The sequence below is a fragment of the Vipera berus genome, assembly GCF_964194415.1.
Source record: "Vipera berus genome assembly, chromosome: 4".
NCBI lineage: Eukaryota > Metazoa > Chordata > Lepidosauria > Squamata > Viperidae > Vipera > Vipera berus.
The window spans coordinates 123,048,034-123,073,447 of NC_138206.1; the positions used below are offsets into that span (position 1 = coordinate 123,048,034).

Genomic DNA, 25,414 nt, shown 5'->3' on the forward strand with positions numbered 1-25,414 from the left:
GTGTCGTTACCAGGACTGGCACTGATGCGGTTACCTACTTTGGCAATGAAACGTCTGCAAGGAAACCAGCGAGCTACAGAGCACCTTCTTGAGAAGTCATCAGCCCCAACCTTGGGATCGTCTGCCTGGGAAGAGACGGCCTGGAGGGTCACCTTTGCAGCTGGACAGAGGCCTGCCCTGAGAATCAGGATCCGCTGGAAAGGCCCACCGCTGGTGAGCCGAGGCTGAGCGTTACTGAGCAGAGACCAGCTTCTCGAGTGGGACAGGAGACACGTCTGCTCGGAGACTGGAAGTGACAGAAAATCTTACGGTCTGCTGGGATTTAGGCCTAAGACTCCCAGGCAAAGGACTCAGAGGCGACTTTAAGCCTTCAGCGTTTTTAAAAATCCTGTCTCCAGATGCACAAAGGCAAAGCCCCATTTCCTTTATCTGAGAAACATTTCACTGATGAATTGCAGGTAAAACCCTCTCTTTCTTTTCCGTGGTAAGATTCTTCTGGCATGGTATCTGCTCCAGCCATATTTCTTACACATTTATTTATTTTAAAAGTTGGCGTGCTGCCCATTTCCTTAACAGGTCAGGGCGGCTTGCAGAAACGCAATTAAAGCAACAGAAATATCATTACAGTAAAAACAACCTTAAAACTTTATTAAAGCAATAAAACAATGCACTTTAAATAATTAAATTTTAAACAGTTTAAATGGTTAAAAGGCCTGAGTAAGTAAAGTAATATATTCTAAGCCTGCTGGAGCCGGGAGGCCAATACATTTAAATAAATAAATAAGTTCCAGCGCCATCTTTCCCACCACGTGGCTATGGAAAAATCAGAATTAACTGTCAGTACTGAAAGTGCCCCTAGCAGATGCCACACGAAGGGCCCACCGGTGGTCAGAGGGTGCCGGGGAGACGGTGAACAAGGGGCAAAGCCTGGAGTTGGGCTCAGAAGACAACCGTCGATTGTTTTAACGTGGGATTACAGTGGCACCTTCAGGAGGAACCGCTCACCTCCCGTGGCTGCCCTCTAAGCCAGAAAAATGCCCGGGCACGGGAGTTGAAGTCCACGCATTTTAAAGTTGTCACGGTTGAGAAGCTCTGCCTTAGGCCTCGGCCGGACCTCTCTCCTCCGGCTAGGAGGCAGCTGACCCATCTGTTGCTGCTGGTCAAAAGCCCTCCTTGCCGCAGTCACATAGCTGACCAGCCCCGAGGCCGCATCCAGGAGTGCCCAGAAGCTGATTCTTAAGGGAGAGAAGGACCCGGAAGCCCCATCGGGAGGCACTGAAGATCTTGTCTGTCTTTGGGTCTCCGTGGCGGTCTGGAGTCGTTCAGGGGTGTCCTTCCCCAACCTCACAGGAAAGGGGAACTGTAGCTGACGTGGGTGTGGATGGGCGCCTGATTATGCTGACGTGCTCCAGCTCATAATCCTAGTCAGGAAGGCCAGGTCCAAAGGAGCCCAGGACCCTCGTGGCAGCTTAGGGCCCCCCGAGGATAATTCTGAGGGGGATCCGCAAGAGTCCTCCTTGCTCGGCCCAGAAAGTTAGGAGCAGAACTCCTGCAGAGGGGCACCTCCAGCCTCAGCCACCCCAGGGTGCGATATCGTGGGCAACGGCTATGACGATAGGTCCAGGAGGCTCGCAAAAGTCACACAACTCCCCTCCAACTCCCACCCCCCCATTTTTCCTAATGCATCCTACTATTGAGAGTAGGACCAAGGCGCATTTCCATAGGTATGTTCCTCCAATTTATTCTGCCCAGTGCAAGATCTTTCCCACGAGGCATTTGTCTGACTTTAATGAAGACCACAGCTCGGCCTCCTGGTTCAAATTCTGTCAGCCCTGCCCTTTTGACACGACTCCGCGTTGTGAGGCAGGCATTTAAACAGAACCATTCACCATTTAGGCTCCCGAGTCATTTGTCTCTCAGTTTTGCTCCTTTTTTTAAACAGCAACAAGGCTTGAGTTTCTATCGGTTTCGCTCCTCAGTCAGAATGGCCCGAGGTGGGTTTTTTCCGGTAGATTTTTGTGGAATAGCCCAGTGTGCAGACAATGGAACAACATTTTCACCTGATCGCTCTGAATTCCTCTTTCCTAAATTTTAATCACAGTTTTTAGAACCCCATTAACTCCTTCTGCAAGGCCATTAAACGGAGAGGGGTCCGTGGCCCTTTGAAGCTCATCTGGTCCCCAGCATTTCCAAGGCCTCCACCAGGAAGGCCAATGTCTCTGCTGGAAAAGGCCAATGACGGCCTCTAGTCAGATGTTCTGCAACAGAGAAAAGCCCCCTCCGGTGTCTCCAGGTCGTTCTCTGCTCCTTTCAGCTGGGCTTTTCCTCTGGGGCCGTTTTCGCCAAACTCTCTGAAAATTCTTCACCACTCACTGAGAGGTGCTCACGTTTCAAGCCACGTTAAACCGATAATTATGACACCAACCTTTTTCTGGCCCTTTTGACACTGTGGTGATCTCCATCATTGTGATACTGAGGGGAGGGGGCTACCGAATAGGTGGACCATTTCCCGGTCCAATTCTGTTTTTAAGAAGCCCAAATCCTATATAAACAAGATCTCTCTCTCTCTCTCTCTCTGTCTCTCTCTCTCTCCTCTTTAACTGGTTGCCTTTTGTTTACTGCCACCTCCGCCTCCGCCTGCCAAATCCTTCAGATTGCTTAAAGTTGGATCACTTAATGCCTATTGTTTGGACTCCCTGGACTCTCTCGTTTCATTCCTGGCTTTGAGGACTGGACTCTGATTGGATTCATCTGTATTTAAACCACTTTCCCGAACTTCCTTTCAAGACTGGGAGAGCCGGCCTTTCCCTCTACGCGGCAAGAAGTGGAAGCCTCCGTTGCTCTGCTTCCAAGGGACGTGTTTGGGGCCCGCTAGGCAGATGCTCTTCTGGCGCCTGGTGGGTGTGCCAGCACCTAGGCAAGGGCATGGCTGGGAGTCCACCAGGAGGCCCCCCCCCTCCTGTTTGTCTGGAATCAGGCGCCCCTTTGTCATCTGCCCAGAACACTTTCCCGGTCCATCTTAGCAAGGTGGTTTAATGGGAAAATCCTCCCTGTTTTTGATCAAGGGATCCACACAATTTCTGCAGCCCTCGATGAAGTTCCAGGTATCCTAAGGAGACAAAAGGTTCCCCTTCGTGGATAAAACTTGTCCAGAACAATTAATTCTGCCTTTTCCCCCCTAACAAGAGTACAATTTCTGCATGTCTTCCCTAGAGACCAGTCCTACCTAGCCGCCAGCCTTGGCTCTCTCAAGAACGCTCAGCAGGAGTCAAGCTCTTTTTTCTGTAGATTCTCCTGTGCTTCTTCCTGAAGCTCTGGCTCTCCCGGTTTCTCTCTTATTTTTCGCCCCTGTAGCTTTGTCCCGAAACTCGGTGTGTCTCTGGATCCCGGGGCAGAAGAGGACCAGGACACCACAGGGGTGGCCAGGCTTGGAAACGGAGGCCAATGGCAACCACTCCCCTGGGGCTGCCCGGAGGTCTCCAGGCAGAGGCCAAACTCAGGGAGACTCACGCGTTGCCTCCCTCTTTACCTGCAAAGCTACTCCGGTTGCTGAGTCCGCAGCCTCCCAGTGGGACGTTCCGCTCCCTGGGACTTGGGTGGGTCAAACGTCTGAACTCTCTAGTGGGCACAAGTCCTCTCTCTCCTTGCCCAGTGAGGCTGGCATTGTCACAAAACTCCTCCAAACTGAAGCGGGTCACGGTATAGCACGGATGACCTTTTCTTCCCCAAGGTTGCAATTCTGGGCTGGTTTTTCGAAAGTGGCCAAGATTTCCTCCCCGAACAATTACAGCGAAAGCCTTAGGAATCACTCCTCTGCTGGGGAGATTCAGGGCCCGGTCATTTCCTTTTGGCCTTTCTCTCTCTCTTGCAGCTGTGGTGTGCCTGGGGGTGGGTGTGTGCTGGCTGCAGCTCCCTTCTGAAAGAAGTCCTCCCCCCCCCCCCGACTCCTTTGCCTTGACGGGGGGGGGCTCGTTCACTTGGATGGCTGGGAAGCATCAGCATCGCTTCTGTTCACAAGGTCTTTCTCGGGGGGGGGGCCTTTGAATCAGACTGTTTCCTCCTCTGCTGAAATAACCCACCGTCCTTTCAAGCACCCTTTCTCATCCTCGGCCGCCTGAGGATGGGTGGCCTCCCAGAATTCCACAACCAGCACGGCGGCTGGAGAATTCTGGGAGTTGAAGTCCTTAAAGCGGGCGAAGGTGGGAACCGCTGCAAAGCCCTCCGTCCAGGTGGGAGGCAAGTGCCAAAAGCGCATCTTCCAGAGGGCGCTCCGGGCGTGGGGCTGCCCGGCCGCCCAGCGCCCCGGAGAGAATCTCCGTCCCGGCTCTTGATACAAAGGCCGCCTTCCCCTCCAGCAGCGCCGGGTACGGAGAGGGGCTGCTCCGGCAGACCGAGCCCGGGCCGGCGGTGGGGCCGAGGAAGCCCCTCCCGCTGCCCCTGAGGGACACCGGGGCCGAGAGGGGCCCCTCGCCACCCCCCCCGGCACAGAAGCTGCAACTCCGCTTCCCGGACGGGGCAGCCGAAGCGAGCCCGTCGGGGAGTCCGGGCTGCAAAGCCCCCCCCCAACCCCGGCTCCCGCTTCGGACCCTCCAGAGCGAAGGAGCCCCTGTCCGGCCCGGGCGCCCGAGGACAGAGAGCCGGCTCCACGCAGCCCCTCCCGGCTGACCGTCGGGCTTCCTCCTGCCCCGGCCCCGGGACGCAAGAAGCCACCCGAAGTTCAAGGCGAGCGGCCGGGACGGGCCCCGGAGAGACGCCGCCCGGCAGCGCCGGCAGCAGCCGAGGGGGAGGGGCGCTCCGGGGGGGGGGCTCCTGGGGTGGCGGGAGGGCTCGGCTCCCTTCCAGCCCCTCCGGAGGAAGGAGGGGCCTGGCCAGCGCCCCCGCCTCCTCTCCCCGCCCAGAGCCCCCTCCCCTCCGCCCCGCAGCCTTTATAGCGGGCGGGCGGCGGGGGGCCGGCCAGAGAGGGTCGCCTCGCCGAGCACAGCCGCCGCCGCCCAGCCATGCCCCAACGCGGACTCGCCCTGCTGCTCCTGCTCCTGCTCGCCGCCCTCCAGGGGCCGCACGGTGAGTGGCCCCGCCCGGCCCGCCCGGCGCTGGACCTCCCCGGCAGCCGCGCCGGCGGGAGGCGCGGGGTCCCCTCGGGCCGGCGGGGCAGAGCGCGGGGCGCCTTTCGGAACGGGCGGCGCGCGAGGGAGGCAGGCAGGCAGGCAGGCAGGGAGCCGCTTCCTTCCGCGGGGCCGGCGGAGGCCGGAGGGTCAGCCCGGGGCAGGCGGGTGGGCACGGCTGCTCCGGCGGGGCTTGCCGAAGCCCGAAGCGGGAGAGGCTCGGGGTGCTCGGGGCCCTCGGAAGGGGGTCCGGGCCCGCCAGTGAGGTCCTGCCAGCCGGGCGCCCCGTCCAAAGTGGGAGCTTGAAGGGGGCGCAGACTCCGCAGTCGGGCCGGAGGGGGTCTCTCTGGAGGGAAGGACCCCCCCTTCAGCCTTTGGGGATTTCGAAGATGCGACTTCGGGGCTCTCGGGAAATGCCTGTCCGGGCTTCCCTCTCCTCTAGGCGGGCCGTCCAGGGCTCCGGCCTCTCCGGGGACCCCCACCCCTTACCCCCGGGAAGCTCCGCCGCCGCAGCCACCGTCGGCTCGCTTTCAAGAAAGTGACAGGATCCTTGGATTCCTTCGAGGCATTCCCGGGAATCCAGCGGAACTTGCTTTCCGCCAAGACCGCTTAGCATTTGGATTTCTCCCCCCCCCCCCCGCCTCCCCCCGCGAGGATCCAAGCGGGCCTGGTGGCATCAGGCAGAGTTGCCCTGGGAAGGGCTGGCCGCCTCCTCCTCTCCGCCTCTGGACGCCTCCAGCGCTTCTGCTGCGGGGTGCGGAGGGCCCCTGCTCTCTCTCTCTCTCTGTGTGTTTGTGTGTGAGTGTGTGAGTGAGAGAGAGAGAGAGAGAATGGCTGGGCGCTTCTCTTTCAGAAAGTGAAAGCTGCTCTGGTGGGGAGGCTTTCTGCCTGCTGCCCCCTCCCCTCCAGAGAATTTTCTTCTGGGTCTCTGCTAGGATGGGAGGCAAGCACGTCCCAGACCTCTTCTGGGTGGGGGTCCTCTGGGAGGACCAGCCAGATCTGGGACTGGAGAGTCACCCCCTCCCTGCAAGGAGACACACTTGGAAACTTGTGTTTTCTCCTGCGGTTACTTTCTGTTCAGCCAGTAGGAGACCTGTGCTCAGCTCTTATCTCCTTTTCCTTCCCTCCACTTTCCTTGCTCTGGAGGATCCTTGCTCCCAGGTGAGGGTTTTCAAGTGTTCAGGTCAAAGGTGGTTCAGCTCTCCAGTTCTTCTTTCTGCACTGACTTCTGATTGCTAACCAGGTACATGCAGCACATTCAGTCAATAGGGACTTCAAAGGGATTTCAGTTCAACAACTGCAGGCAAGATCCACAACATTTCTTTGCATTCCCTGTTTTAAACTGCAGTCTGGGTTAAAAATCAGGATTAAGTTATTTCGAAGCCGCACGCTCCTTCCCAAGCCAGACTCCTTCTGTAAATCATTCTCCTTCTGCATTTGTGTTCCCAAGAAACCCCACCGACGGGAGGTTCAGCTTAGACCTACAAAAAGTGGAGGGAAGCTTTTAGATGTTTGGGAGAAAATATTCTAGCAGGACGAATCAAATTTGTGGTCTAATGTGGAGGATCAATCAGTTCTGGATTTTAGATCTCCCCTTTGTAGATAAGAAACCTCCTTAGTGGGCTTCCACTTTTTGGTTGGACAGAGGAAGCGGTGAAGATGCTGGGCCTGGGGGGGGGACTTCAGAGAGGCTCACTTGTGCTGGGGGGGGGCTGCCTCTCACCTGCTAACTAAGCTGGGGTAAAAATCACAAGATTGAGGAACAGAGGCATGGTGGGGGCTGTATAAGCCACCTCAGTCTGTAGATAGTTTACATCATAAAACAACCTTTAAAAAATTCCACTTTCAATGTTATGTTACATGTGACAAAAATGTATATATTAGTGAACAGATTTTAATGTTCTTTTTTTTTGCTGAACTCAACTGCAGAACTGCAACTTGGGCTGAAGTTGAATTTAATAACTTTCCCTTCATCCTGTTCCCTGAATTATTCTGCACCTCCAGCCTCTCTACTAGCTATGGAGAGAGAAAGCTAAACGCCGCAAGCATTGTGCAGTGCTTCAGATAAGATTCACAAGGCGTTGAAGAGCATATACCACAACTGTTTGTAATCCTGCACATAGAGAGACCTGCTTTAATAGGTCGCACACAGATGCAGCATTTATACACACGCTGTCTCTCTCTCGCCTCTCCTGCCTCCTTCCCGTCCCTCTTGGTCTTTCCTGTGTTGAAGGTCTGATTAACTCTGTAATCTGCAAAATTAGGAATCCTGATTGCACAGGATTTCCAACCCAGCGGAGGCTATAATTATGATTAAGTTGCAAGTGCTTACATCCTTATTTTTAGACTTTCCCTGACAATGGATGAGCCGTGCTTATCTAGGCATTTTTTTTCCAAAGGAGCTTCTCTTTTCATTAGAATAGGCATTAGGAAAAATAGCTGAATGATAATCTATCAGTAAGAAAAGAGGACTAAACAGGGCTGCTTCTAGGTATAATTAATCCAAGTTTTTTTTTGGTGAAGAGCTCAGCTTGTCCTTGAACAGAGCTGGCATGGTGCTGGGTGGAAAAGACTTTGCATAGTGTGAATTTTTGAATCCCTTGGGGCTATAAAGAAGGAGTGCTTTTGAAGAGAGGTGTAAGTGAGATTTGCATAAATGTTTGCACTCTAGAGCCCTGTTTCTCAAGCTTGGCAACTTTTAAGGTCTCTGGATCCCCCCCCCAGAATTCTCAGAGCCGAGGTCCAAAGCTCTTAATGTTGCTGAGGTTGAGAAGCCCGGCTCCAGAGTATTATTTTTCAGCAATCTGCTTACGGCTGCATGTATCGAAAGGCTAAATTCTTCCAATTTTGAAAATTGTTTGCACGTCTCTAAGTTGCATGAGAGAACAAACTGAGAGAATACATTTTTTTCAGCCTGGATGGACACAATCGATGCTTCTCTATGGTTTTTAAAATAATTCAGTTTGGAGACCATTGCGCTGAATCCAGTGCCTCCCCTTCCTTTTGCTTCTTGGTGCTGCTCCTCTGAGCCCAAAGGGTGGAGGGTGGAGGGTGAGGCATGCCTGGGGGGGGGGGCAGCAGAGCAAAGGGTGTCAGTTAAAGTCCCCCCTCCCTGTCGCTGTTCCAGGAGTTCACCTGGGGATCTTTGCACCTCCCTTGCAACAGCCAACTAATGTCTTTACAATACTGAATTTTTAATGTAAAATGTTAGGTTGGATATGTTCGCTTTTAAATTTTAAAATTCCTTGCACAATTAACATACTTCAACCTATTAATAGAAACAGGGAGAAGTGCAGGAAATAGACACAATGACTAACGACTAGAAGGGTTTAAACCCGTAGCAGCAGCCCCGGGGTTGGACTCAGAAAAACTAATGCTCAGAACAAGGTAAGGATTTCTGTTTGGCTATAAGAAGGATTTGGAGCAATGTCTGAAAAAAAAGACAAAATGAGAAAAGGCAAAATGGCTTAACGCTTCATTTGCATTGCCTGAAATATTTTTCCATGATTGAACAAGGGCAAAATGTAGCTCAAAATTGATCAAGGCACGGCAAGAATCCAGTTTTAGCAAATTCAACTCTCTGAACCAAAAAAATATTATTTCCTTACAGCCCAAGAACAGCCCCTTTTACCCTCTCAACAGGCCGGCCCCCAGGGGCTGGAAGCCCTGGACCCCACTCTTTGAAAACTGGATGAGTCAAGCTGGCCAAGCTTTTTAGGGCAGAGCCCCCTGCCTCTGGTCAGAAAAGGGCGCTCCCATTAGGAGCCAGCATAAGTGTATCGTGCAAGCGAGTTGCACCAAGCTGGCCCTTGTCTCTTTTTACGTTCAGAGTTTGGTAGAGCCTTTGGAAACAAGGAATTTGGTGTGCCTTGTTCTCAGCAAAGGGTTGGAGAATGCCCCCCCCCCACTAGACAGCCCAGTGACATGGTGGAGCATATCAGGTGGGTCTGATCCTTTGCCAAACTCTATTGAAGCATCTTTATATTGGATGGAACCAGAAGGATACTTATCGAATTTGCAGATGATTGCAAACCGGAGGAGATTGCTTAATTCCTTAGAGGGGGAAAAAAAACACAATTCAAAATGACCTTGGCAAGCCCCAGCACTGGGGCGAATCCCACAGGCTGATTCTCAACATTTCTATAGGAAAGTTGCTCAACATTTGTTTTTGATTGAGGAGACCTAATAATTCCTCTTAAATTCCTGTTTGAATCTCAGTACATCCTCCTGTTTCACCATAAAACAGACCCCTCTCCATTTTAGAAAATTATAGATCTCGGCTTTCTTTTTTGCAAATTAAATACCCCCCCCCCGACTCTTTTATCACCCAGAAGGGCTTTTGCAAACCTGCCTTATGTACTGTATTTCCTGTTGTTTTTGTCTCTAGTTTGGTTTTATCCTCCTCCTCCTCCTCCTCGTCCATTTTATAAGGCATCTCTACAATAAACTTGCTATGCCCCTTTTAATAAATATTCCAGGGTCCCCATGTGAATTTGTTCATAGGCCGTCCATAATGAAGTGACATGTTTTAAGACAACATGATCTGAGCAATCTAATTTGTGTTATTTGTGCAATGACATTATGTCACACGCTTGTCCAGCCAGCACCCAGGGCTTTTTTTGTGGGTAGCAGCCAGCTGCTTCTCGCCCAGTGTAGCAACTTCTTTTACGTAGCACCAGGCAGCGCCTAGATAGTGAGGGGAGGCTTGCAAACTCAGTAATCTCTCTTGCTTTCTGGGTTGCAATGTGCTATCTATTGCTTTTATGTTACTTTTTAATTATGTATTGCATTATTGCCAAGGCTTTCTGCTCTTGTGAGCTGTTTTGTGCTGCTGGTGGCTTTGGGCTATTTCTTCCTTCTGGCTGATAAGAGGTGTCTGTGGGGGGGGACATTTTATCTCCTCCTCTGCCACGAGGCAGGCAGCTGGGAGGGAAATACTTCCAGTGCCTGTAGGAGGGAAGCCCCAGCGCCTTCTAATGATTACTCATTCTATCCATCCTATCTTTGATGATGATTTCTGAAGCAGGAGTTGGGGTGGTCAGGCTTCGTCTGCCAGTGCTGGGTGTGTGTGTGTGAAAACTTCAAACATTTCACAGCTGCGCCTAAAGCTAATGGGCAGAGAGCTGAACCGCCCTGAACCTGCAGCCGAGTTGGCACTAATTGCCGGAGCAAGGCCCTCCTTGTGCCTGGCTTGGCCCTCCCTCCATGCCCAGGGCGGCTCTGCATATGGGGAGGGAGGGAGTGGGGGGCTTGCCCTGGGCTTTGTGTAGCTGTGAGAGCTCTTTCTTCTCTTGTCTGACTCCTCATGTGGCCCCAGGGTCAAATTATTTAGCAGGAATAACACTGGGGAGGCCAAGTGCCTTTCAGCTCCCCCCTTTATCTTGGGTAATTGCCACCAGTCACTCGGACAATTAGCTGGCTCCTTTTAAAAAATCCGCTAATGCCTGTTCCAGTTTCTCACCTCACTTTTGTCTTTTAAAAACCACAAACAAGAATTAAGGGCTGGGCTGGGTATCTGAGGCCTCTCCTTTGTTCTGCCCTGCAGGGAAACCCATCAGCCTGACTTACCGGTGCCCTTGCAGGTATTTTGAGAGCCACGTCGCCAAGTCTCAGATCCGACACCTGAAGATCTTGACCGTCCCTGGATGCCCCCTCCAAGTCATGTAAGTCTCTCCTCCGCCCCTTTGGTGCCAGTCGGGAGCCCTGAAGCTGAAGCGCCTCCTTCAGAACACCAGCTCTCCCCCCCCCCCCGCCATGCCTGTATTTTGAGAAGTTGCGTCTAATTAGTCTGTAGTAAGATACAAAGCTAGTATCTGAGTAGAAAAGTAGGTCAGTTTTCATTCTTGATCTGATTTGCAAGTTTTCCTCCTCCCCCAGCTATTGTGACATTTGAGGCCATTCTGTTTATTTTCAGCAGAGGCTGTGTTTACATTTAAAAAACATCACTATCGCTATGATTTTTATTTTGTGTTGCAAATCTACAGTTTCAGTGTTTTCAGGAAGACGTGATTTAATCTAGCTGGAAAACGGGAGGGTGTTAGGTCTAGAAAAATTGTCTTTGCGTTTGAAATGGCGGAAGCAGAGTCAGAACTGGAGTGAGTTCAGCAGTCCGCATTTTATAAAAATCTAACCCTCCCGCTTTTCATGAAACTCAAGTGAGACCTTCCTGAATGTAAACAGAAAAAAGTGATCAGAAAGGGAGACGGGAAGCTTTTATGCCCTCTCGTGGCTCCTTAGTGTAAGCGGTTCGTGTCGTCTAGAGTCTAGAAATTTAGATTTAATCCATCAAATTACATTAACAGCATGGGAAAATTATGGTCTTAGAACTGGCCAATAATTGCTAAATTGGGGTCACTGTACCAGTGAAAATTTGGTATTTTATTTTGCATACGTTTTTCCCTCATGACCAGTGATGAGGAGGTTTTGTGGTCAACGTGCTTCTGTCTACTGTAAAAAGAGAGTAAAAGATGCTTCTCTGGTCTAACCAGTTTACACGTTAATCCTTGGTGGCTTCAGCTGAAGGCTTCCTTTGTGCTTCAAGGTGTATTTTGCATGAAACAGATTTTCTTTAAAGGGGAAAAAGGAGAAGGAATAGACTTGATTAAGGCATATTGGAATGCAGCCTTAAGAATCTGATTTCATGAAGTCCATCGTGCTGTTGCAGAGCTAATCATCATTACTTAGAAAAGTATGAAGAACTGCTTGAGACCCAACAGTGCTTGTCCTTCCCGTCCATCATTTTGCTTCCTTATCTGGAGAAGGGAGTGGGAAGGGGCTAGGAAAGAGGGAGGGGGCAGGGCTGTTTTGCACATAAAACCCTCCATTCTAGGGTAGTTCGAGTAACAAGAAAGAGATGATGAAAGCTCCCTCCTGGATCTGAGACTGGCCACCACTCACCGCCAGCCAGGCAGAGGTGAAGATGGGCACACGTTGGGCGCCTTTAGATATTACAGATCTAATCTTTCTGGATATATTAAAGCCACTGGTTTTTTTTGTGGGGGAGGCCCTGGTTTCTGTTTTTAAACTATTGTGATGCAACGTCCTTGAGTTATGACCGTAATGGAGTTTGCCCATTACAAGGGTAAGTCATGAGGGCATAAAGTGGGCCAGTCCCGGGACTGATCCTATTTTATCACCATTTTTGCCACTGCGAGTAAATGCTTCTTCTGGGCAAGGTTGATGTTTAACCTGATGGTGTGTCTCTGGGACGCTGCAACGGCTCTCACGGTGGGCTTGGGTGCCCAGGGTCCCACCTGCCATCACGTGACTGGGGGGGGGAGGGTGACTTTTGGAGATTTGGAAACAGGTTGTAAGTGCTCCCAGGGTGGCCTGTTGTAACTTCTCTCACTAAGTGACCGGTCGTAAATTGAGGACTTATCTGTATGTGAATGCCCTACACCAACAATTGGGCAATTCCTTTTCTCAAGAGCCCACATGAAAAACTGGGGCTGCTGTGAAGGGCCAGACGAAGAGGCCCGCGGAGGGACATGAGGCCAAAAATGGCAGTTGCCCTCAGAATAAAACGCAATTGTATTGCATGCCTGACCAACTTATATTTACGTTTGATTTCTGATTTCCAATTGGCCTCAGGCGGGTGGGAGAGGGGCAGCCGGAGGGCCGGATGAGACCCTCACCCACGCAGGGAGAGCCCCTTCTCTGGGCCCTCGGCTGGCTCCCGTTTGGCAGCGGTCCCGTTTTTTGCTCAGGACCCCCCCTCCCATTTTTCCCTGGTGGGTAAATTTTTCTACCTTTAGTGGCCTCCAGGAAGAGTCTTAGGATTTGATTTGTATTTGTGGCTTCTTAATTCAGTTGCGGTTGGTGCTGTTTTCTATTTTATTGTATTGCTGCTTATATTTTGATTCTGTTTTATTTTTCATTTATAATTGTCCCTTGTAAACTATCTTGGATCTTCTGGGAAATAAAAATGATATAGTTATAAAAACAAATCCGTAAGTAGTTGCATCTATTCAGTGAAGAGTTTTATGCCTCAAGTTACAATTTATGGGTGGTTTAGGCCAGCGTTTCTCAACTTTGGCGACTTTTAGATGGGTGGACTTCACCTCCCAGGATTCCCCAGCTGGGATCTTAAAGTTACCACACGCTGAGTTACAAACTCAAAAGAGAACTTTTTCTGCCTCTCGATTCAATTTAGTCTCTAATTATGATTTTGAAATCCAGGTCCCTGCCTCTCATTGGCCCTTAATTGGAAATAAGGCATTACTTACGTTTTGTTTACCCGTTTGACAGAACTGGATCACGTTGTCAGGAGTAGCCATTTTTTCCTGAGCAGATTAATTCTTCCAAGATGCTAAGTTCTGGTTTTGTTCTTCTTTTACGAAGGAAATTGTAACTTTGTTTGGCAGATTTAATGGCACAATGGATCAAAATCTGCAAACATGTTTGAATGAACTTTCTGAAAGAATAAGGTCTTTCCTCTGAGTTTTACCTGAGGAGTTTCAGAAGGTTTCCTGTTTTCAGGATTTTTTTTTAAAAAAGATGCCTGGGTGGAAAAGACAGGAGCCTAAAAAACCTGCACCCTTTGTGGTGTCTAGAGGGAGGACGGAAGTCACAGAGGTTGGAATAGGATACGGTTTGTTGATGGATGCGGTGCAAATGGTAGCAGGCAGAGAAGGACCGAGATTCTTGCACTGAGAGATTGCAAGCACCGATCTCCTGGCAATCCTCGATCCCTGGGCCAAAATGGGCTTAAAGATGATTTGTTCCCATGGATTAAAAGGGGGCAAAGCGTTTAGTTCACCAGTGCAAAAAAAAAATACTGCTAGCATGGTATAAAAGTCGCCTATCCAGTTTGTTTGACTGATAAGGGCACCTTGAAGGTCTGCCTGTCCATGAGATCTTCTGGTGATGTGATCTTCTGGCTGTGGTCCTGCTTTTCATGCAGAGACCCACTTGGTGATGCTCCCCTTTGCAGTCTGTCAGAGGGCATTCAGGGCTGAGCTGTGGCACATAAATTTTAATGGTTGAGAAGTGAAAAGGTTGCCTTTTTGTGCTGGATTTTCCTTGAGGTGGGATTGCTTTTTTTGGTATTTATATTTATATTTATATTTATATTTATATTTATATTTATATTTATATTTATATTTATATTTATATTTATATTTATATTTATATTTATATTTTGTATTTGATTTATATACCGCCCTTCTCCCAGAGGACTCAGGGCGGTGTACAGGGCAATAAATATCAAAAATACAAGATACAAAAGTTAAAAAAAAATTAAATAATTATGCCCGATGCAATAAATTAATTAAAATCAATGTTAAAACCCCAAACCCATCAGACCAGGCCGGCTTGTTCAAATAAATAAGTTTTTATGTCCTTTGTCCTATAGACCTTGCTTTTGCCAACCACACGTTTGGTGATTGTTCACATTTACGATGGCCCTGAAAAGTGAGGCTTGCGATTGGCCATTGCAGCACCCCCTGGGGTCCTACGGTGGTGATTTGGGCACAGGGCCTTTCGATGCTGGTCTCCTTTCCTCCCACCCTTCCCAGGGCTGGGGGCTTCTCCAGAGGCCTCTGTCTTCACGTGAGGTGACCACAGTAGGATAACTTGAGCCTGGTCATCGGTGTCTCAAGTGAGAACTCTTGAGTTGATTTGTTCAGCAATCCATTTGTTTACTTTTGTGGCCGCCTGTGGTATTGTCAGGAATTTTCTCCAGTACCAGAGTTCAAAAGTCTTAGCTTTCTTTTTATCCTCCTTCTGTCCTGGGTCTTCAAAATCCAGAAGGATTTATCTCTTGCAATTATCCTTTCCCCTTAAAACATCCCTCTAATATAAACAAGATAAACTTTAAAACCACACAGGAAGAGGGGGCAAAGCCTTACATGCTTTCCTTATGCTAAACAGAGCCACAGATTATTTATAAGTTTAGTTGTGTATTTGAAGAAAAATTAAAATAACTCAAAAGTACTTCAATCTGGATGATTTTATAGAGAAGCTTTATAATTAACTTCTTTCTACTCTACTATTAAATGTGGATGAAATAATGCAAAAATATACTTTGTTGAAAAAGAATGAAATATGCGAAAGTATGTTTCGGATTTTGTATTTTCACTTTCAACTGATGGTATTTAAAAATTGATTTATATTCTGATTATATTGTTTATAAATAGAATTCTGCCTGGGAACGTGGATTGCTGAGTAGAAAAGATTAAGGAAGACAGACTGATTATGTGTCTTGTGGAAACATTTTCCTGCATGTAATGAAACACTCATTGTAGATTGAGGAATTGTGACCTGACACAAAAGCCAGCTTAGGACTTCCCTTGTCAGTTCATTGGTGAGGCACAGTCTGGAGCTTGAACAGTCTGTTTTCAGAATTTGGGGGTATTTCATGTAGTGAGGGAACCAGGAAATCCTGGGTGAAAGTTTCACGAAAAATAGCCTTTTCTGGGGAACAGGTTCAGCAAATATCAGAAAAGGTCTTTTGCTGTGTGTGCCCTACAGTTGAGGTTTACATATCAAGACACACTTGTATGTTAAAGACAGTTTGGTACAAATGATGGATTTCAGAGATGCAGTAATAAAGATATCTCCATTGCTCTATCGTTTCTGGTTTTTAGTCCATTCTCCCATTGCAGAGATGCCGAATATTGTTGCTGCCAAAAAATACAGAATTGTGTTGAGTTGGTTCTTTCATTTCACCTCCCCAAAGTGCGATGATTTGCAGTCCCTCCTTTTATCAGCTAGATGTATCAGTCACAAAACTTCCTCCTGTCATTCTTCACTCTGCACAAGCGCTTTTCTTTCATAGAGAACTTGGGGCAGATCCCCAAATTCCCCAATTGGCCAAATGAAAATGAAAACCGTCTAACTCAGAGCGTGCCTTCTGAAGGTAACTCAAAAGCTTTGGACCTATTTAACTTTAGGCCACGGTGACCTTGGTTTGAAGGTGGACCAGCTATCAATCAAGGGGACTGGACTGCTTTGTATCAGTTTGTGTAATAGCCAAAGCGAGTGCTTTTAATGGTTTTAATTTCACCATAATAATAAAAAAACCTCTTCCATTGTGTAATGTTATAAGGAGCAGATGTCTTGATTGTCCCTTGTCACAAAAGTCGGGTTTGGTTTATGTACGTGAGTTTATTTTTTTCTTTCTATTTTTTTTATCTTTTTTGGCAGTGCAAGACTGAAAAACAGCACTAAACAGATCTGCGTGGACCCCAAGTTAAAGTGGATTCAAGAGTACCTGGAGAAATACTTTCAAAAGTAAGCTGCGACACCGAAGGACTTGTAACAAAAGCCCCCTGAGTGAAAGAGGGCTGGCCGAAGAGGCCTCGGCCTCAGCTGAGTTTCTGGAGGCTGCTTCTCATCTGGCACCAAGAGAGATTTTCAGTTTGGGGGCCCAAAGAGATAAGATTCAAGTGGATGAGGTGATAAGATGCCTGGGTCAGTTACCCCACAGTAGTCCTCACAGCCTTACAGGTAACACAAGAATTTCACCCCACCCCACGTTCCCCAAACAGGTAGTTCAACCTGAAACCCTCAAGCGCTGAAGGTCAGTTGTACAGAGGATGAGCAGAAACATGTTTTAGGGTGTAATTGGAAGGTGACCTCGATATTTGGGGCATGGCAACACTCATAGAAGTGACCTTCATGGCTTCAGATAAATTATGGAAGTAAAGTAAAATTAAGCTTATTTTAGCAGATGAAGCAGATCGGGTGGAAACCTTTGGGATAATTGTAACAGCAGGGCCAATTCTCACCTTGTGTTAGTGTCACAGTTTCTATTAAACCACATGTATGAGCCTGCAATGCTCCTTTTATATCCTTACGTAGGTATTTTGCGGGAAAAGAAAGCTTAGAAACAGAATCCTTAAGTCTGCACGGGAGAACGTGCCCGTGTGTATATGTGTGTGTGTCTGGTGGGGGAATTATGAATTTCACAGACCGGATTTCTTTGCGCATTCTTCTGAAGTTGCGCCAGAGCCAATTCTGGAAGCTTCTTATTAATGTGCCTTTGGGTCTGTTCAGATGGTCTCTGCTTAAACATATTTTCTTCCAGACTTTTTACTTTGAGCAGTTCAAGGAAGAAGTTGACCCCAGGCATGTCAGACACAGCGAGGGTAGTCTCTTGGCAGCAATCTTATATGTGAATGTTTTTACTGGAAATACTAGGGTCTTTGTAGATGCCCGACTTCAAAAGAGCTGGCCCCATAGCTGTCCTTGCTGAACTAAGTCCTTTGAATTTTCCTCCACGCACCCAGGAGATCTATTTTTCTCTCTGCTTAAAACCACATTTCAAGCCAATCCCAAATAATGCTATCTGTCCTCCGTCAAATGCTATATATCTGCATTGCAGCCATTTATCCATTGGCAGCTTAAAGGGTGCCCGTATCTGCATCTACAACTATATTAATATAGCTTATCTATTTTTCACTTGTTCTAACATTGTACTGCATATGTTATATACTGTATATTAAAACAATAAAACTGGCTAGTTTAATACTATAAAAGCCCAACTGTATATGGGCATTTATTAAAAATGCTTTTTAAATAATAAAAATTTTGCTTTTTTTAGATGGGCTGTTGTCAGTTGTTTCATCTTTTGAGCTTTCTTCTCGCGTTAACCAGGCTGTTGCAAGGACCCAGTTTGGGGAAGTTCAAGACTCGCTTTGAAGTCTTGAAGGTTCCTGCTAAGATATAATAAGCTCATTGCTCACTAATCTTTTTTGCCTTTTTACTTACTTCTTTTCCATGCAACTGCTGTGGGTGCCAAGGGCAAAGACTCAGCGACTCACAACTAGAGGAAGGTGCCACAGTCAGTTCTCGGTCATTTAAGCCAAACTAGCTAAGTTGTGTTATTAAATAGCTTCCCAATGCAGAAGGTCTCTTAAGGAATTCCATTGGGGCTGACCGCTTTCCATTTCAGTTTGTTATTACTGGGATCCGAGGGCTGGAATTGACCTTCTAATCTAACCCCTTTGGACCCTCCCAAATCCAGTTAACCCACAGCAGTATCGCTGTTGCCCCAAATAATGCAGATGGAACACATGAAGCAGCCCCCATCCCACACACCCCGTGCCCCACGGGACGGTTTTACCTCCTCTGCAACAGCCACTGCTTGTCCTGCTGCTAACAGCAACAACCGTTTCCACAACTGCCTCCCAGTTGGCCGCCTAGCTGTTGCTACTGGCGTTGTTCAGTTGGTGCTGCCAATAAACCTATGTGAATCCTGAAAACATCGTAACCAGCCACTTTCCGAGAAGACTTTGTGATCAGTGCCAGGAGCCCTTTGTGAAACTGCTGACCCCAACAGGACTCTGGTGGGTGCTACCCCCCCCAGCCCTTTCATGCCCTGAACAGCCTTTTTGAGTGACAGGGGAAGGGCAACTTGCAGCTCGGCTTCTCAATGTCTTAGGACCGAATTAGCCTCCCAGATAAGAGCTATCACTGCAGCTGCTGGCCCCAGTGTGGGCTTTTTCCTGTCTCTGCTCCCAAATTATCCTTGTGATCCACTTGGCAGCCTCTGGGGCTGCACTGACTTTAACACCCCCACCTGCCCAGTGTGACTGGCACTGCTGTTTTGCGCCACGATTATGTATCTCTGAGTTCAAAATAAAAGTCACACAATGCTCTGCCTGGAAAATTTCAAAGAAGTCAGCTGTGTGTTTTAAAATACAGTTAATAGTGATACACAAAGCCAGTTAAGGAAGTCCCTGGCACAGCAACTCCCAGAGAGGTTAATGAGATTACACCAAAGTTGACGGGTTTTGGCGAGTTAATATAAAAGTGACTTTGCCGCTCAGTGCAGTTTGCTTTCTTCTCTGACAGGTGTCTGTCAAATATCCAAGTGAATCACAGACACTTGCTGGCCGTGACCCTGAGCTGAGAAAGAGGAAGCAGAGTTGTGCCTTTTTGGTGTGTTATGTTAAGATTAGCTTTCCACGATTCCTCTACTGTTGTTCTGTACATTGTGAAGAGCCGTGGCGGCGCAGTGGTTAGAATGCAGCATTGCGAGCTAATTCACTGCCCGTTGCCAGCAGTTCGATCCTGACCGGCTTAATGTTGACTTGGCCTTCCATCCTTCCGAGGTCGGTAAAATGGGGACCCAGATTGTTGGGGGGCAAGAGGCTTTGTAAGCCGCTTAGAGAGGGCTGTGAAGCGCGGTGGGTTGGTGTATAAGTCTAGGCGCCTTAGCTCTTGCTGCTCCTCTTTGCATACGTTGCACCCCAAACCCTAACCCTTCCTCAGCAGAGGGAAAGCGGCACCAGCAAGAGAAAAGAATCCGGACTGAGGCATCGGCTCAGCCCTCCTGAGGCGGCTCCGCTTGAGCTTTCTCTAGCCCAGGAGAGTCGGGCGAGAGTGGGAGGAAGGTCCCAGGGGAGCCACTTCAGTGGGGGACGGCTTCTAGAAAGCAGCTAGGCAGCTGTGCGGGCGGAGAACGGTCCTCTTGCTTCATCCCTGCAGTTCCTTCTACTTGCTACAGAAATCTCTTCCTCCCTGGGACTTTAGTTTCCTCAACGTTGGACTCCCCAATTGGTGTTTTTTTTGGGGGGGGGTGGAGGTTAGGCAGATACTCCTCTTTTAATGACCCAGATACCACCAAAGTCCAAATCACACTAAAGGAAGAGCTTTGCTTTCCTCACTTAAAATTAAAAAAAGTATACTTTTACACTTCAGAACTTAAAATTAGGAAGCTTTACAAATAAAACTTTGGCCACGGATTCAGTTCTGTGCCCTCTTCTCAGAAGTGCGCCTGGTTCTGTTACGCTAGAAGTCCTTCAAGGTTTCATTTATAGTTGAAATAACCTCCCCAAATGTAGAAAATTCTTTGAATGGAGCACATCTTCTGGCTGGCTCCAAGGACCTATCTAGATGGTTTTCTAGACGTGGAAGTAGTTTTCTTTCAACCTTTGGGATGCTACTTTGAGTTTTTAGTCCAGTCTACAGCCTGCAACATACAAGAAGCTGACCTCTGCTTATCTTTGCTTTTTTATACCAGCCAAGATCAGGGGAGGTCCTTCACTCGCCAAACGGGAAGGCATGAAGGACCCTCTTGATTGCGACATATGTGTCAAGTTGCACTCCCAACGTGCACTGGCCATCTTTGCTCTGAGGGGATCTTCATATCTAGACCTAGAAGGTTCCGTGAAGAAGCCCTCCAGTTTTGAAAGGCAGCAGAAAACAACTTAAAATAAATAAAAGGCACACAAAGGCCCTTTCCAAAGAGATTCCCAGTATAAATAGGAATGTCAGGTGGTTACTCGGTTCATTAAAACAGAGCTACTAACCAGCTATGTTCATACAATAGTTAAACCAGGTTTACTGAATTAATTTGATTTCTGAGATCACATCATGCCCTGAAAAATAAACTAACCAAGCTAATCCATATAATAGCCGAAAGGACTGAGCTTTACCTAATCTAACCTTAATCAAACTTGGCATGCATCCATTTGCTACCTCTTCAATTATTTAAGGGTCTTGTGTGAACACAGCCACTCTCTCCTCCTTTGGTAGTAGGCTAAATACCAGTAGTATCCAAGTGGGGCTTAATTCTGAATTCTGCTGTGAACAAAATTGGAATCGACGTTAGCCAGCAATGGCTTCGTATTTTGTAAGTGGGGGTGGCAAATTGCTTTCCTGTTCATCGGCCCTGTGTGTCCAAGTTGGCATTTCCGCTCCAACGTTTCCCGTGGGCACTGTGCTTAACGGACTCTTCCTCTCTTCTTTGCCAACAGGAGAGCCAAGATGTAAGCGAGGAGCAGCGCTGGCTGCGGGATGCTTCTCCGTAGGATCCAGAGACATCCACCCCCCACGCAGCCCCCTCTCCCGGGCACCCCCTCCACGGAGGAGAGCCCCCGTGGCTCAGGGCTTGAACGGTGGAGTTCCTGGCGCTCCCTGAGGCTCCACGGTTGCCTGAGTCCCTGATTTGCACAGAAACGCCTTGTCTTTGCCAATATTGTCTGATGTAGCAGGATCTGCTTGATTTTTTATTTTATTTTTGTATCACTAACTTCAAGAGCAGCAAGTTGTATGAAACAGAGCACTAATCCTCTTCTGCTGTGCAGGATCTGGGCACTGACCCCCCCCTTGATATGTTTGCATGGGGGAGAAAGAGGGAGGGGGGAGAATTTGGGGAGAATTGTTCGAAGGGTGGAGTGTGATGGCCAACACTGTGTTGTGTTAATGGCTCCTCTTTGCATGTGCAAGAGTCACAGCTGAGGTTTCAGGCAGCGGGGAAGGTGTCCAGGTACACTCCAACGTTTCATGAAGGAAGACGGAAAAAACATAATTTTTAGAGAGTGAGAGACATAGAAAGAATTTCCAATCTCCACACTCAGAATCAAGAGAATGGGTGCATGTAGAATATTTTTATTTCTTCTCAGGGAACCCTGTCTGCCATGTGACCAAATTTTATGAATCACAAGCTTAAAGATTTTCATTGTAGCCATTGCTAAGATACTGTGGATTATAAACATTTTTACAAGGGAGCTTTGTGGAGTTTGCCCCTGGTCCAAATAGCAATTTTTTTTTAGTTGTGGTGTGGTAAAAAATAGCTTTTGAAAATCAGCCAAGATGTCCGCACAGCCATTTTCCTTTACTTAAGAAGGAAAGTGAGTACGCAATCCGTACCAGAGCGAACAGAGAGATGCTTCTAATCCTTCCTCCCTCTTTCAATCACCCAAAGAGCAGTAACCAACTGCAGCCCAGCAGAAGAGAGCGGTGGCTGAGGAATCCTTTCTCTGGGAGCAGAGAATCAGGACTCTGGTGGCCTTTAAATGCAACTAAAATGCAAAAATATTTACTTTCATGTTCAAATTGAAATGCCAGAGATAAATGCCAGTTAGTACTAGGTCATCTGTCTTAATCAGCATCTTCAAGTATATTTTCCCAGTATTTTCCACCTACAAATTCAATGTACCAAAGAAGAGACACATCATTGTTACTGTTGTTGGAAGAATCGTAAAATGTTTTGCTAGTATGGTTCACTTTTTGTGGGTTTCCCTCCCCAAAATAAACTCTGCAATGAGTTTTCAGCAGCTATAATGGAAAAATGGCAATCTAGGCAGTTTCAGATTGTTCAGCAGTGACTTAAATCGGTGTTTCTTCACCTTGCAACTTTAAGATCTCTGAACTTCATCTCCCAGAATTCCCCAGCCAACATGACTGGCTGGGGACTTCTGGGAGTTGAAGTCCAAAGAGTTTAAAGTTGCCAAGGTGGAGAAACAGTGACTTAGATAGTGGGACTTGGGGGGGTGGGTATCATTGTGGAGTGGTGGGGGTTCAATTATATCCAACACTGCAGGCACGTGCGCATCACACACACACTTGCAACCTTCTAGTCATAGCCATTCCACACACAGTTACATGCTTCTGGCCCTCATGGATATAATAAGATTATTCTGCATATTCTGCTACTGTCCTAAATACACTTGGCAAAGTGAAACACTATTCAACTCAAAGTAATCCAACCTTACTTTGGATTGTGTAAGATTATATTAATAATAGGAATTTGCTGGGCAGGTAGTACCTTTGGAGGCTATGCTACATATTGGGAGTGCTAATTAATACTTCCTATTCTTAATATATGCTTTTACTAAAGAGTAAATGAATTTAACATTGAAAAAACATCTAGGGATGCACAGGGTTGAAATTCCAGATGCTCCAAAGTTATCAATATTTTTCTTTCTCAGTAACCTTATTTTTAAAAAGGCACAGAAAACTGCAAGAGATCGGAGGTTTCAGCAGAGACTTAGATAAGGTTAAAAAAACTGGCTCATTCCTGGCTCATTGCAGAAACCATGCTGGTTCCACTGGGGGGGGCGTGTGGTGCTTACGAGAGGCTCCTGGTGTTACCCCTCGGCCCACATTCGTGCAGCAGTTCCAAAATCGCTCGTAAGAGACGGGTTGGGGTGCCTGACCTGCCGTCGCTTAGGAGAGAGAAAAGGAGGCATGTGAGAGAGAGAGAGAGGAAAGAGAACCGGACGAAGCCCTGTGGCCCGTCTCGGCCCCATCCTGAGGCACGCCAGCAGGGACTCCCTCAGAGGAAAGCAACTCGCACACCTGGAAGGAAGATCGGATCTGAGTTTGGCCACAGGGACCATGTTCAGGGCAAGCAGTGAGTGAGCGAGTGATGCTGTCGTTCTATGAATGGTGTAGTTAGCATGCCTGCAGGTTTTCCCAAAATAATGTGAAAAAGACTTTTAATTGTGAAAGGAAAATGTATAACTACTTCATGCTATTTGTTTTGTAAATACTATATTTTTGCAAAGTATGTAAGCACTTGTTAATTTTCTTAATAAAGTTTGTACTCAGTTCTAGGTGTTTTTGCCCCGTAAGTCGTTTACATCTCTGTGTCAGATCCCTACAGACCAGCGTTATTCTGTGTTTGCTGCAGGGCAGCGTATTTTTCACTGCTATTCCTGAGGGCATTTTAAAGGGTCAGGATTTCCCTGAGTCACACTGATGTTGTAAATCTAGACCAATTTTTTTGTCAGACTTAGCAACTTTAAGGTGTCCTCATTACACATCAGAGATGGAGTAGAAGATGCTGCTGTTTGTACAGCTTTAAGGTGACACTCCGGGACCCCTAATCGGTGGATCACTTAGCTAAAACCCCAGTTCTCATCAACATCAACCGTTGGTTGAAAAGTCCCTTTCAGTTGGCATGCACGTTTCCCCTGTGTACTGTTTTTCTTTTTCCCAACATACTACCTCCTCTTACTCACTGAACATTTTAAAAAAATTGTTATAGATTGACGACTAGGAGTTCAGCAAAGATGTAAAGGTTATTTTTAAAGTCCTTTGGCTGCCATCTAGTGGTTACCCTATTTGTGCAGCTGAAGTGGAACCTTGAATAAATATCAGCCCTGCCAGGTAAACCTGACAGGAAACACAAGCAGGTGAGCTAAATCTGCTTTAAGGATACATTAACACAGCCTGGCAAGTCCAAAGTACAAACCTCCCACCATGCCTTGTAATTGCCTGGTCCTTTGGGGTGGGGCCCTTCCTATGTTTCTTTCCTGGGCAGCCCCTGGCTCCCTCCACCCATTGCATTGCGATAGAGGTTGAAGAGCTGAAGTGTGAGAAAGGACGCTTGCTGGGGAAACGGGTGCAGGGCCTGTGGCGTGCACTAAATGCGACCTTCGGGGAGCGGGGTCAGGAAGCCAGGTCTTCTCTAAGAGCAGCAGATGCTGGAAAAGGAACTTGCCACCCCGGAAGCTACAGAGGTAGGAGAGCCGAGTTCTCCCAATGCAGCCAGGGAACGTCTGGTGAGGCCTGGGCTTCGCAGCCATCCCAGCACGGTAGAAGAAGCGCCAGGCGAGGTTGCAGCCCTCCGCTGATCTTAAGGTCCTTCAAAAGCTCATCTAACCCTTCTGCCCGAAGGGCTCCTCCTGCTGGAGGCCTCAGTAATTAGCCTCTTCCTGCATTTGCTTCTGTTTACCTCAAAACAGCAAAGCTACTCAACTCCTATTTCGACTCAAAGTTTTCTAACGTGAACATTTTTATATACACATCTACCTATACACAGTATTATATATTTATTGTTCTTATTTTAGTTTTTGCTGTTTTGCTTTTCCCCTTTCCCTTTTTAATTAACTATTGTTTCAATTCTTTTTCTTCTTATTTTATATTATTAAATCACATTTAATAAACCATATATATGATTATTGATAAAGGCAAAAGACCCCTGTGTTGCATCCAAACATTGTGAAGGGGCGATCGAAAGAGCAGGCTTGAAGCTTGAGTTTGGGAGAAATACGGACAGGAAATGCTTCATATTATTTCTCCAAGAGCAGATGAATTCCATCTGAGAGCACAGAAGCAGCCAGCAGATGGTCTGGCCAAACCATGAATATCAGTGAGAGATAATAATACATTTTTGATGTGTCGTGACTGAGTAATCCTAGAGAACTGAGGAGAACAAATGTTCCAGTTCTACAAAAAAAGGGGAAAGAAGAATTTTAACTACAGAGAGTCCATTGATAGCTGAAAAAACACTGTTGTCTTCTTTGACTCATAGGCCATCCTGAGTCATTTTGAGCAACCTCAAAGTTGAATTAAACAGATAAAATAAATCAGTTATCCCGAGGTAGCCAGAGAGGAGGTCGATTCTGAAGAGCGAGGCGAGCCCAGCCGCAGCCGTGTCTTACGGCTCTCAGCACCCTGGAGAGTTCCCGGCGGGGCCCGGAGTGTCGCCGGCAGAGCTGTTCCTCCAGCACCTGCCCGCCCTCCGCTAAAGCCACTTTGCTCTCCGCCGGCCGCTCAACCTGGGCCGGACGCTTTCTTCGGACACGCTGGCCGCTGACGCGGAAGCGCCCGAGGAAAGCGCCCCTTAGGCCGGC

General features: G+C 47.8%; 1 protein-coding gene across 1 annotated transcript; it reads left to right on the plus strand.

Annotated features, from left to right (window-relative positions):
• The first annotated feature begins 4,908 nt into the window (after positions 1 to 4,908).
• On the plus strand, positions 4,909 to 23,378 carry CXCL12 (C-X-C motif chemokine ligand 12). The gene is made up of 4 exons (XM_081326562.1): positions 4,909 to 5,061; positions 10,648 to 10,765; positions 16,248 to 16,334; positions 20,807 to 23,378. Exons 1-4 carry the CDS (start codon positions 4,998 to 5,000, stop codon positions 20,820 to 20,822), a joined length of 285 nt encoding a protein of 94 aa, XP_081182688.1. The 5' UTR covers positions 4,909 to 4,997; the 3' UTR covers positions 20,823 to 23,378.
• The last annotated feature ends 2,036 nt before the right edge of the window (positions 23,379 to 25,414 follow it).

Excerpts from the sequence above, each read along its gene's own strand:
- CXCL12 (XM_081326562.1), top strand. The coding sequence starts at position 4,998 with ATGCCCCAACGCGGACTCGCCCTGCTGCTCCTGCTCCTGCTCGCCGCC. Across the intron at positions 5,062-10,647 it reads CGCCCTCCAGGGGCCGCACG|GGAAACCCATCAGCCTGACT; the intron begins GTGAGTGGCCCC and ends TCTGCCCTGCAG. Across the intron at positions 10,766-16,247 it reads GGATGCCCCCTCCAAGTCAT|TGCAAGACTGAAAAACAGCA; the intron begins GTAAGTCTCTCC and ends CTTTTTTGGCAG.